General features: G+C 36.5%; 2 protein-coding genes across 2 annotated transcripts; both read right to left on the reverse strand.

The window, feature by feature from the left end:
* Positions 1-2,768: 2,768 nt before the first annotated feature.
* Positions 2,769-4,666, reverse strand: LOC146472289 (melanocortin receptor 4-like). Its single transcript, XM_085119819.1, has one exon. The coding sequence runs from the start codon at positions 4,443-4,445 to the stop codon at positions 3,486-3,488; it is 960 nt and encodes a 319-aa protein (XP_084975945.1). The 5' UTR covers positions 4,446-4,666; the 3' UTR covers positions 2,769-3,485.
* A 7,078-nt stretch (positions 4,667-11,744) lies between these two features.
* On the reverse strand, positions 11,745-13,780 carry LOC146472290 (melanocortin receptor 4-like). The gene has a single exon (XM_085119820.1). The coding sequence runs from the start codon at positions 13,623-13,625 to the stop codon at positions 12,672-12,674; it is 954 nt and encodes a 317-aa protein (XP_084975946.1). The 5' UTR covers positions 13,626-13,780; the 3' UTR covers positions 11,745-12,671.
* Positions 13,781-13,980: the final 200 nt, after the last annotated feature.

Consider the following 13,980-nt stretch of genomic DNA (forward strand, 5'->3'; position numbering starts at 1 on the left):
GTTTTATTGTTCGATCGATGCTGACCGGCATTGTTCTTTCTGCATCTCTCCCGTATCAAAGGAAACTCTTATGCTGAAGAAATTAGTAAAAGCACTAGTCTTTTTTCGATGCTTGAAACTAAGGTGATTGTTGAAAAATACTAACTGACCAAGTCGACAAGGCATACATTATACATTTTTACGTCTCACACTTTTTATTAAAACAACAATAACAAGCCGATATTTAGTTTTTTCTATATCTATTTATTGCAGGTGAACAAAGACGTGGCATACTTCTTGCACTTTCTGACCAATACAAAGACAATACAATACCATTATTATTATTATTATTATTATTATTATTATTATTATTATTATTATTATTATTATTATTATTACAATAGTGTACCATCATTTTTTTTACATCACACTTGCATATCTCACAGATTTTTTCTCACACACAAACAATAACACTGTGACAAGTTAAAACAAAAGTGAAGTATAACAAAATTTAATTAAATTTAAAGACTACATGACATATTGCATTATTGCGGCAGCTGCAACTTAAAATAATTACAGTCGACTCCCGATAACTCAAACCCTCGATAACTCAAGCCTCCCTATAACTCGAAGAAACAATTTTCCTTTCCCTTGAGGTCATGTTCTATGTAATTTACCTTGAAAAGCCGTGACTGGTCAAAACAAACAGTACTACAGTCTAAAGCCTTGAATTTATCTTAAAGCAGCCTTTGTGCTCTTTGTCTTTTTTTTTTTTTTTGCATTAATTTAACGTGTCAGTCCAGTTCAAGTTCTCAATCATTCCTAGTCTTCTCCTGCTGCTCTGTTTTGTTTTCTTTTGTTTTGTTTTGTTTCATGTTATGTTACGTTCTGATTTATAATTTGGAAATATGGTTCCATTTTCACTTGACTTCTCTATAATTACACTGTTTGAATAGAAAATACTCACAAAACACCGGTATCACCATTTGCTCCCAACTCCCGATAACTCAAGCCTTTTTCAATTTCCCTTGAAGGTACTAATTTCCCTTGAAGCTACTAATATAAGTGGGGAAAGGGGCACATTGTTCTTCTTGACACCTGAAATTAACTTTCATATTTTTCAATGCGGTACTTAAATTTAATTTTGGTTATAAAGTCGAAGAGAAGCAATGCTTCTTCGTTTAGTTTCTAGGCATATATATATCTTCTGATGAACACCTTGGTATTTTAATATCTCATTCGAATCATTAATGCCATTGTAAGTTTTTTTCTCATTTTGTGTATGATTAATGTCTCAGTTGTTATTGCAGAATAATTTTTTCACTCCATTCCGAACATCATTCATTCTCCAAACGTAAAGGCATGGGTTGAGAGAAGACGATAAAAATAATAGCACCAAGGAAATAGTTGTCGCCACTGCCGTTCCCGAATTTTCACCTACATGAACAAACACCCCGAGAGAGATAATAAAGGGCAAGAAACATAAACAAAATAAAGCTAGAATATACAAGATAGTTCTCACAGATTTCTTGTACGTCGCCAAGTTAATCGCCGGCTGAGCAAAATTCTGAGATGGTGCATTTGCTTGAACCCGTTGTTGATGTCGTCGAATTATTCCTAAAACTTTGACATAGCAACAGTTGTAGTAAGAAAACAAAGCAGCATTTCTGCGATAATCACCATTTCAAATTCATGCCATCTGAGATTTTTCACCTTTTGCAGCCCCATAAGTACAGCATTTGGAATTGAAAGGAGCGATAACAAAATGGCGGTAACACAACCACGACGCCATGTCACCAAGGTTGTTCTCATTTGAGACATATGAAGCCATCTTTCGATTGACATGAGTGTTATAATGAGTAAAGTCATTGTAATCAAGTAAGAGGTGCTGGCATATGAAATCGCTGTTATAGCGATGAAAAGAACTGGCCGGTCGGTAGCTAATGTGGAATTCACTGAGTAAAGCCAAACGTTAGCAGCAGTGAACGGTTGGGCGATGAGTCCCGTACACAAATCTGTAATTGCTAATCCGCTCAGTAAAACATGAAAAGATGTTCTCTGAAATGTCCTTTTCCAAATTGCCCCCAAAACCAGCGCATTTAGCACCACTGCCACTGGCGATAAAACAGCGAGGATGATGGAACTTGTGAAAGTACTTGTGTAATCAACGAGCTGCGAATCTCGTGTGGTCATCACCACACTTTTCGCTTCTAGAAAAGGATAACCTGATCAGCTTGGTGACCTTTTTCACTAAGTCAAGTCGCGAAAACCAAGCTTCAGGAGAAGCTGTTGAACGTACAGTTGGATTGGAGTTGTTACTGGTTATTGATTGTTTTCACCACTTTTTGTGTATTTATTTCACCGATGGCAGAAGTCAAAATAAAAACCTTTCACCTTTTTCAGCAGGTGTAAACACATCAAGTTCCATTCTTTTACCACTTAATTAAAAAGTTGTTTGCATGAGACTTCCTTTTAATAACTTAGATTGACTTTTATTTACAATGATTGATTGAAGATTGAAGGAGGGTGTACCGGATCTTTAATCTTTGGCCGTTCCACCTGCGTATTTTTTAAATTCAATTTCGTTTAAATAAAATGATTATAGTGTAATCTTAATTTCCTGACATCTAAACAAATCGTTGATTTATCAATCTCAAAAATCAACCTGTGACTGTAATTGACTTCTGCTGCTGCTGCTTTACATGCTAAAAGGGAAATGCTCCTTGTGGAGTGTTATTTTATCTTTGTCTTTACTCAAGTAAAGATATATTATTTTAGTTTAGTGTTTACTGCATTGCCTTCTGAGCCAGTACCCTCATAGCGTATTTGTTCAAGAATTTCTTAAGGCTCTTTCTCTAAGCTAAAGTTCATTTTGAATAGATCGAGAAAGTATTAAATATTTATAGGTTTTCTCAAATAATTTCTACAAGATATATGTTCAGTTGAATATAGCTAAAAGTATGATTCCACGTTACATCACAGCATCTTTCTTTATAAATCATGAATGCATAAAACGAGCTAAAAAAGCTAAAAAAATACTTATTATCTTACACTATCTGTAAGCGCGTACTGTACTTTCTTCTTTACAATAGACTTGATCAGCCGTAAATTTCACTGCGAAAAAGGCAAGTTTTTCAGATCCCAGGCTCGTAAGGATGATAGTATAGTACTATTTTAAGCAGATATTTGCACCAAAATGCGGTGCTAAGGATGTTTGCTCAAGAAAGGTTTACTGACTACAGATGTAATATTACCGTTTTGGATCAATGAAGATAAACTTGAGACGCCGTGAACTCTCATCAACTCTGTAGCGTATCTTAAGTGGAATTTCTCATAGTGGAAGACCCAAAATTGGATCGGGGAATAAACAATTGCTCAAAATGATAACTGCCTTCCTCCGCTGCGTAATGCAGAATATATTTCTGTCACGGTATTATTATCACATGCATACACCAATTTCCATCAACTTCATTCGATTGTGACCAAAGTGAAGTTATTGCTTTTCGCTAACCGCTTGAGCAAAATAATTGTTTTACTGCTTTGCGAACATCATTCATTCTCCAAACGTAAAGGCATGGATTGAGTGAGGAAGATAAAAATAAGAGAACTATGGACAAACTGTTTGCAAGCCATAATTCTTGAAAGTCGTCACCCCTTACATGGACATACACCCTTAGACAAACAGCATAAGGCATGAAACAAATATAAAACAAGCCGAGAATATACAAGATTGTATTCACAGATTTCTTGTACTTGGCCAAGTTTATCGCCTGTTGACCAAAATTAGCAGATCGTTCGTTTGCTTTTACTTGTTGTCGATGGTGACGAATAATACGTAGGACGCTCAAAGAGGCGACGGATGTTATAATTAAAAAAATCAGTGATAGTGTTGGAAGCGCGATATGTAGCACAATTGCAGGAGTTAACTCTATGGCTTCTAATGCATGAAGAGCTGCGAAAGGAGTAGGCAGGAGCAATACCACAGCAACGACAACACCTCCACGACGCGATGTCACCAAGGATCGCCGAGTCATATGAAGCCATCGTTCAACAGACATGAGTGTTATAAGAAGAGCTGTGGCGCAAATAAAGTAGGTTGAACTGGATTCTCCAATGGCGCCTATCGTTATAGAAATCTGTGGCTTCTTATTACAATCAGACGCTGAGAACAGCAACGCATGTACGGCAGCAATAGGTTGGGCAATTAGTCCCGTGCATAAATCGGTGAACGCTAATCCACTCAGAAGGACATGAAAAGTTGTTCTCTGACACATCTTTTTCCAAATTGCAGCCAAAATCAGTGTATTTGCCGTCACTGCCACCGGTGACAAAATCGCAATAACAACGAAACATAAGAAGGAAGCCGTATGGATGTAATAACCGTTTTTCCTTTCCTCAGCTAACAAGCCACAAACAGGAAGGGAAACATTATGTGAAGAACTTGGAAATGTTGTGTTGTTGGACATGGTATTGATCTATCATGAACGTTGGCAACCAAATTGAATAGGTGATTTTAGTAAATGTATTGATGATTTCACCAGGTTCAGGTTCATCTTTTTTACTGGCAAATGTATTTTCATCACCAGTAGCCACATGAATGATTTCTAACCTTGATGTTGTCTTCCCTACAGCGGAAATTCGCGTATTGTCTAACGTTTGCGAACATTGTCGAGAAAACTAATAAATTCCATGTTTCACCGTTGTTATTACTATTTGGACTGAATGAAGTGTGATTTGGAGTGCCTTGCTCATTAAATACCTTCTTGGGATCAAGAGAGTGTCACGTAACTTAATTAAAGTAGACCTTTGTTTTTATTTGTGATCTTTTTATTATTTTTTTATTGATTAAAGGAGGTTTCCTCATTAGAAATTTTTAGGGGAAATTAGTTTGGCTTGGTGCAGATCATCATTTGGATTGATAGTAAAATAGATTTTCATCCTGTTGTTAATATTCATGACGCTAATACCTAAAAAACGGAATTTCATTAAACTTAGAAAACAAACATTGGCAGGATTTTAATATAGATGGTAACAACGTATTCCTAGCTCGTTTTTAATTTCCTGAAAAATCAACATGAAAAAAATAATCCTTGCAGGTACGTAGATATAGTCATTATTAACGGCTACTGCGAAAAGTCTCAATAAGAGTTTAGTTATTACTGTTATTAAACGGTAGTTAAATGGCCATTAGAGTATTTTCTTTTTTCAGGAAGTATAAGATGGTAGAACATTGGTTTGGATAAGAACATTTTAAATTAATGGACTAATTATTTTTCTAACCAAAGAAGTTGTGCTGCCCTTAAGGTATACTCCGCAAGCCGTTCCGGTAGCAGTTGAGAATCGTGTCATAAGGGAACGTGGTGGAAATACAAATTTATTGAAATTTCAGTCATTCACTCCTCGGCTTGTCTTTTTTTAACATAAAAGCTTCCATTTAGGATGATCGTTCTAACTTACCATGCCAAGAGACAGTATTGCTCGAGAAGCAGGATAGCAAGGGGGTGCACTGGCGATACGAGCTCACGTCATGCCAAGTTGTAAGATGATGACGAGCAGTAGATAACGAAAAGAACAAGGATGACACGTGAAAGAGGATGAGGAACGGGATGAAGATTAGGATGAGGTTATGCGTGGGGATGAGGGTTAGGAGGAGGAGGGAGAAAAGGAGGAGGAGTAGGAGAAGAAGGAGGAGGAGCAGTAACAGGACGAAAATGAGATGACGATAAGGAAGAGAAAAATCAGGATGGGAATGAAGATGATTATGAGGATGGTGATGGGGATGAGTATGGGAATGAGAATAGAGATGACGATGCTTATGAGGCTAAACGTGAGGATGGGGATACAGATGAGGGTAAAAATGAGAATGAAGATGGTGAATGGGATGAAGCTGGGACGTTGGATAAGGATGGGGATGAGGCTATGGTTGAGGTTGAGGTTGAGGTTGATCATGAGGATAAAGCTGAGGATGCAAATTAGGATAACAGTGAGGATTATGATTATGTTTCGTTGCTGGTGGTGGTGATTGTTATGAAGGACATTTTACATAGAAGAAAAGAGTAATTATCCTGGATTAACGTGGTTCTTCAAGGACTTTTCTGTAAAGCTAACTTAAATGATGGCTTCTCATTATCATCAGCAGGCTTGAATATTAGAATCCAGCCTTTTATGGATCGATCTGTGTGACAGAAATAGCAAGTTTATAGCTTTTCTTGTTGAACGATTTGAAGGGAAATATGATCTTAACTCTAGTTCTGGATCTAAGTCTGGAACAAATAATGGAGAAGGAACTGAAAGTCGCTTGCCCGAAGAGAACATTTTTAAATGTTCTTTCCGGCCAGGCGACTTTAAAAAGTCACGGCAACTGCTGTTCAACTTGATGAAACAAATAGTTAAAGGAAAGGAAAGTAATGAAAAATTCGAAATCGTGTGTGGTAACTTCAAGGATTGGAGGATAGATCAAGCATCAAAGAGACAATTAAAAAAAGAGACGGTAGCTTTGATTGTCGCTGAGGGTCATTTGAGCACATAATGGTAAGAGTTCAGTTTCTATTTTCCCTGCAAAGCGTTCGAGAAATATAGACATTAACACAGAATCAATCGAAAACCTCTCCAATTTTTCTCATTCTTATATTAATTCTCCTTTCCAGTCCCCCTGGAAAAGGCTAAAAAATAAAAGGCTCTGTAAAATAGCATGAAATGCTTAAAGGGAATCAACTGAAAAAGAAATCACCAAAGGAGAAAGGCAATTTACCTGAATGCCTGCATTTCTTTACCTATCATGCTTAAAAAAAAGTTTAGCAAGTTTAATGTGATTTGAGTCTGTAAACTGTCGGTGACTTCAAAAAGATTTGATAGCAATTTCACTCTACCATGAGAATAGGGCACATGCACTGTCGCAACATAAAAATTCACACTGCCATGATATCGTCGTAAAATCATGCTAAAAATGGCAGGTTATTTACACAGACAATTTTAGACTGCACTTAAAGCCGACAAAATGGTTGGCAAAATCACATCAAAACTTGGCTGTGCAAACACAGAGTTGACGTTTTATTTTACTACATCTTAAAATCTTTAATTGGCTCTAAAAATCATTTTGCGGGGACACCTTTTGGTCATGGATATTATATATTATTACTTATTAATATCATCTGAAGCAATTCAATAGCTACTGAGAGAAAATTCTAGATTGTCAACACTATTGAGGTTTCATATGTCACTGATAATATATTTCGATAATTAATTACTGTTGTGGTAGGGTTTCGTGGGAAAAACAGCTGGATCACTAGTTCTTTTAGCATATCAATGTTATTGAAATTTTGGAGTCGTGAATAGGTAGATCACAACCGAAGTGTCGGCAATCCGTGAGCGTTCCTCTCACGGTACAAATTAGAACATGCAGTTTTTAGATTTTCTGTCTCTGTTAGCTTGGTTGCCAATGAATAGCAACGAGACTCACTTTCCGCGTCTTTGTTTCTTCGACGGATTTGCAAGGAATCAACGTTCTCTTTCCCCGGTAATCACAAGCTCGGCTTCTGCTGTCATCGTTCTTTTGTCGCCCATTGCAGTGGCGGGAAATGGATTGGTCTTGGCGGCAATTTGGAAGAATCCAACACTCAGAACACCTCCTTATATTCTTTTGTGTTGTTTGGCTTTTACTGATCTGTGCACAGGCCTCATCACTCAACCTTTTTATGTTGCCACCGAACTGATGTGTCTGCAGGAACCCCAGAATATTCAAGACCGGTTATCGCTACACCGTTTCGTCAAGGTTGTTTCAGAAGGATGTGGCACGTACTTCAACAGCTTGACTGTATTTCTTATTACACTGATGTCAGTTGAAAGGTGGCTGTACATGGCTGGCCGGTCTTTGGTCACCAAGCGCGTGGCATACTTCATTGTGGCAATAGTACTAATCTGTCCTATTCCAATTGCTGTATTACGCACATTCCAAGTGTTATATGGAGTTTATGAACTGGCACTGAACACTGTTTCTTTCACTGTTTTGTTTCTTTGTTTCCTTACCACGGCAATAGCTTATTTTAAAGTTTTCCGTATCATAAAACAGCATCAGCAACAGGTTCAAGCCAATGTGACATCACAGAATTTAGCTCAACCAGCGATAAACTTAGCGAAGTACAAAAAGTCCGTATTTTCAATCCTGCTCATTGTGGCATTGTTCTACATAAGCTACTTACCGTTTCTTGTCTTTGTTGGTCTTCATCTTTCCCGTCTAAATCACTCTGAAGTTGCGTTGGCGTTTTCATTTTCGGTGATTTTTATGGTTCTGTCATCCTCCCTGAACCCTATCCTTTACGTTTGGAGAATGAGTGACATCCGCAATGGGGTAAAACAATTGTTAAAACTGATACTCTGTCGGCAAAATTAGAGGACACTCTGCTGTAGAAAGAGTTCAGTCTTAAGGTTATGCAGTTAATGGAGTGGATGATAATCGCTGTGTTGAGATGTGGTAACGTACACACACAAAAAAAAACGTAACAACATAAGCAGAAACTTGCAAACATGAGGCAACACCACCAACTTCCTCATTATCGTAGTCGTCATCATCAGCGGCGCTGCAAGCTGCAAGCTTTCTATAAGATTAGCGCCTGCTTTTTCTAAGAAATGCTCGTTTTCTCCTATTGGCTCCTATAATTTCATTTTTATATTGTCAGTCATCGACATAAAAGAAATTTCTCGGAACTCAGTTCAAACCCTGATAAAGAAATTTGATAGTGAGCGCGCTCTCCCAGAACCCACGTTGAATTGTTTACGTTATTACTCCTCAATGAATTAATCCACTTCCACAAGATACTTAGCAATAACCACTACATAACAACCCAACAGACGTATAAAAATATATGTTCAAAATATATGTTTTTCATATATTTAAGGACAAATCAATGCTAGGATAAAAATTTATTCTTTTTTCGTGCAAATAAGAGGAATCCGCGTTTCCTGGTATGCGTTTTCTTTAAAATGTGTCGCTTGTGTTAAGTGTCTGACCATCCGTATTGAACAGTGAAAACGTCCCTCTAGTTAATGGAAAAGATTTTACTGCGTTTGTCAAGTTTTTTGTTCATTAAAATTTTGTAGAGTATTCAGTTGCGGCGTGTCAATAATATACTTTAAAAACCCAAAGCCAACGCGCATTCACAGTGATGATAACTATCTTAAAGATAATTCTAAATCTATCTGAAAGCCAATGCAAATATTTAAGTGTTGGAGTATTGTGTGTTTTGGAATAATTTACATATTTTTCTTCGATATCGTCGAAATCTTCTCTTTTACAGAACAACACAACGACAGCAACATAAAAATAACAAGGAACGTTATTTTATATTGTACTGAAAATGTGACATGTTCATCAGGAGCAGGGGTAAAATTACGGGTTAGAAATTGATACACAACAGTTCATCCAGGCAGGAAAACAAACAAAGAAGTTCTAAAACCAACCTTTATTTCCGCTCCATGAAGGCTCGTCTTCTCATAAAATTAAACTGAACTAATTGAGGTTACAATTTGGCCACGAAAATTACATGTTCCAGAATTGCAAATTATTCCCCTGATCAACACTTGCTGCTATTCAACTAAACATTAATTTTCTTAATACCATCGGACAATTCCAAAACCAGCAACTCCCCTAATTTTACTGGTGATCGGACTCCAGTTGGGAGGACTCGGATTCTCTTTTTCCGTGTGCACTCTTTTTTATATATATGAGAACGTCTAATTTTTGGGCCGAGACTGAACGTTCTTATTTTTATTTATTTATTTATTTATTTATTTATTTATTTATTTATTTATTTATTTATTTATTTATTTATTTATTAACTTATTTATTTATTTATTTATTTATTTTTTATCTATCTATCTATTTATCTATCTATTTATTTATTTATTTATTTATTTACTTATTATTTTATTTATTTATTTATTCATTCATTTGTTTATTCACCCTTTATTTAATTGTTTTTTATTTATTTGTTTATTTAATTATTTTATTGCAAATTTGAGCCTGAAAAGTTCTTAAGTGTCGATAAGTTACCTGTTATAGTATTTTAATAAATATATGCGGACATGACCAAGACACCTAGCAAAGAGCAATATGTGCCGTAATGTGGTGTCCGACCCAAAATGACATCTTCAAATATGTACTAGGCATGCAAAAAGGAATCCGTTGTTAATATTAAAATATGTCCCTTTCTAATTTGGGTTAATTGCACTGTATAGACTAAAGTTTTACATGTGTTATTTTTATCCGTATTTATATTGTTCATTTAATAAAGATTGGTCAAAATAGAATGTCCTTAACTGACTCTCATCCTGGGTAATGTTCTTCGTATGTTTTTAAATTTTAGTTAATTTCGGCCTCAACGTTCTTATAAAAGGGGTTCTTATAAAAAAAAAAAAGAATGTATACCTGTTTCACTGACTTAATAATACATTACACTTTTATGAACAGTGTAGTTTCAAATTGGAAACCAGCGAACTCCTGTGCCGTCTATTTGTGTGGAGCTTTGGATGCCGTATGGCATTAAACCTTTTGGTTTTAAGATTCGCAAAAAAAAAAACTCGAGCCCCCACAAATTCATCCCCAGAAAATGGGTCTTCCACCAAAATATTCTTTACTATGGAAACTGCGATAAATTACCGCATCAATTTTCAAAGTAGAATTAATAGTTATTAAATACTGTTAAAGAGAAGACATCATTTTGCATATGAAACTAAAGGAGATGTAAATTTCATCTAACGCAAATAAATTGGATTTTGTTTCTTTTACAACTGCTGTATGTACAGTCCACATCGTGAAGAGTTTGTCTATAGTAACAAGCGCTGGGATGGCAAAATTTTCTTATGTTATGGTATATACCTTGTAGAATTACAGAAAAGGAAAAGGCGAGAGAGAATGCTAATCTATACTCGCCAGGCAAACAAATGTTGGTTCGAGAAAGCCGTAGCTTGTGATGCACAGAAAACAGAGAAACATGTTTCTACTTAAGATAGCTTTTATTTGAGATCGTGGGCCTGGTGGAGTTCATAATTAATGAAAAGAAGGTGACGTGAAGAGGTAGCTGCAAAGAGCTGTTTGTCCTCAGTCCATTAATACAAACGAAATGTGGGTGGGGGGGGGGGGGGGGGAAGAGGAGCGCTGAAGAAAAATGTTATTCGTAATCTGTGTTCAAATAGGAGAAACTCTGCACGATTTTTCATTATTAAAAACTGGATAATTCAACAATTCTATTCTAGTGTGTTGATTGGCTTAGCAGCCAAGGGATATCAGTTATTATACCATGCCCGAGAAATAGAGGCCAATAAGCAAGGCTGATTTCATGGTCAGGGAAGAATATTTTTTCAATATTTCGGGCCTTTATCCTTCAGGATATGTTTTGAGACTGACCCTGTGTGACTAAATTAAGTCGCCGAATGCCACGCTTCAGGAGAAGCTGCTGAACGTCCAGTTGGCTTGGAGTTGTTACTGGTTATTGATTGTTTTCAACACTTTTTGTGTATTTATTTCACCGAAGGCAGAAGTCAAAATAAAGACCTTTTGACTTCTCAGCAGGTGTTAATATATCAAGTTCTATTCTTTCACTACTTACTTAAAAGAAGGTTTTTGTATGAGTCTTCCTTTTAATAACTTGGATTGACTTTTATTTACAATGAGTGTTTGAAGATTTAGGGAGGGTGTACCGGATTAAGGAAATAAGGTTTTCATTTCCATAGCTTTAATCTTTGACCATTCCACCTGCGTATTTTTGAAATTCAATTTCGTTTGAATAAAATAATTATAGAGTAATCTTAATTTCCTGATATCTAAACAAAACGTTTATTTATCAATCTTAGTGATCAATCTGTGAGAAAATTGACTTCTGCTGCTGCTTTACAGGCACAAACGGAAATTCTCCTCGTGGAGTGCTATTTTATCTTTGTCTTTACTCAAGTAAAGTTCGATTATTTTAGTTTAGTGTTTACTGCATTGCATTCAGAGCCAGTAGCCTCATAGCGTATTTGTTCAAGAATTTCTTAAGGATCATTCTCTAAGCTTAAGTTCAGTTTTGAATAGATCGAGAAAGTGTTAAATATTTATAAGTTTTCTCAAATAATTTTTACAGGATATATGTTTTGTTGAATATAGCTAGAAGTTTGATCCCACGTTACATCACAGCATCTTTCTTCATAAATCATAAAGCTAGAAAATACTTATTATCTTACATTATCTGTAAACGCGTACTGTACTTTCTTATTTACAATAGACTTGATCAGTCCTAAATTTCGCTGAGAAAAAGGCAAGTTCTTCAGATCCCAGGCTCGCAAGGATTATAGATACAGCGAACAGTACTCTTTCAAGCAGATATTTGCACCAAAATGTGGTGTCAACGATGTTTGCTCACGAAACGTTTTCTGGCTACAGATATAATATTACCGTTTTGGATCAAAAAAGATAAACTTGAGACGTCGTGAACTCTCACCCACTCTGTAGCGTATCTTAAGTGGAATTTCTCATAGTGAAAGACTCATTGGGATAAACAATTGCTCATGACAAAATGATAACTGAATTTCTCGGCTGCGTAGTGTCATGGGTCTTCAAAGAAGATATTCCAGTCACGCTAATATTATCACATACAGGAATTTCTTACAACTTCATTCCATCGAGATCAAAGTGAAATTATTGCTTTTCGCTAACCGCTTCAGCAGAATAATTGTTTCACTGCGTTGCGAACATCATTCATTCTCCAAACGTAAAGGCATGGATTGAGTGAGGAAGATAAAAATAAGAGGGCTACGGACAAACTGTTTGCAAGCCATAGTTCTTGAAAGCCGTTATCCATTACATGGACATACAGCCCTAGACAAACAGCATAAGGCATGAAACAAATATAAAACAAGCCGAGAATATACAAGATTGTATTCACAGATTTCTTGTAATTGGCCAAGTTTATCGCCTGTTGACCAAAATTAGCAGATCGTTCGTTTGCTTTCACTTGTTGTTGATGGTGACGAATGATTCGTAGGACGCTGAAATAGGCAATGGATGTTGTAATTAAAAAAATCAGTGATAGTGTTAGAAGCGCGATATGTAACACAAGTGCAGGAGTTAATTTTATGGCCTCTAATGCATGAAGAGCTGCCAAAGGAGAAGGCATGAGTAATATCATGGCAACGACAATACCTCGACGACGCGATGTCACCAAGGATCGCCGCGTCATATGCAGCCATCGTTCAACAGACATGAATGTTATAAGAAGAGTCGTGGCACAAATAAAGTAGGTTGAACTGGAATCTCCAATGGCGCCTATCGTAATAGAAATCTGTGGCTTCTTATTACAACCAGACGTTGAGAACAGCAAAGTATGTACGGCAACAATAGGTTGAGCAATAAGTCCTGTGCATAAATCAGTGAACGCTAATCCACTCAGAAGGACATGAAAAGTTGTTCTCTGAGACATCTTCTTCCAAATTGCGGCCAAAATCAGTGCATTTGCCGCCACTGCCACCGGCGACAAAATCGCAATAACGACGAAACATAAGAAGGTAGCCGTATGGATGTAATAACCGCCGTTTTTTCTTTCCTCAGCTAACAAGACGCAAGCAGGAAGGGAAACATTATGTGAAGAACTTGGAAATGTCTTGTTGTTGGACATGGTATTGATCTATCATGAACGTTGGCAACCAAATTGAATAGGTGATTTTAGTAAATGTATTGATGATTTCACCAGGTTCAGGTTCATCTTATTTACTGGCAAATGTATTTTCATCACCAGTAGCCAGATGATATGATTTCTAACCTTGATGTTGTGTTCCCTACAACGAAAATTCGCGTATTGTCTATCGTTTGTGGCAATTGTCGAGAAAACTAATAAATTCCATGTTTCACCGTTGTTATTTCTGTTTGGACTGAATGAAGTGTGATTTGGAGTGCCTTGCTCATTAAATACCTTCTTGGGATCAAGAGAGTGTCACGTAACTTAATTAAAATAGACCTTTGTTTGTATTTGT

Source organism: Pavona decussata, unplaced genomic scaffold, assembly GCF_977016875.1.
Source record: "Pavona decussata unplaced genomic scaffold, jaPavDecu1.1 SCAFFOLD_100, whole genome shotgun sequence".
Taxonomy (NCBI): domain Eukaryota; kingdom Metazoa; phylum Cnidaria; class Anthozoa; order Scleractinia; family Agariciidae; genus Pavona; species Pavona decussata.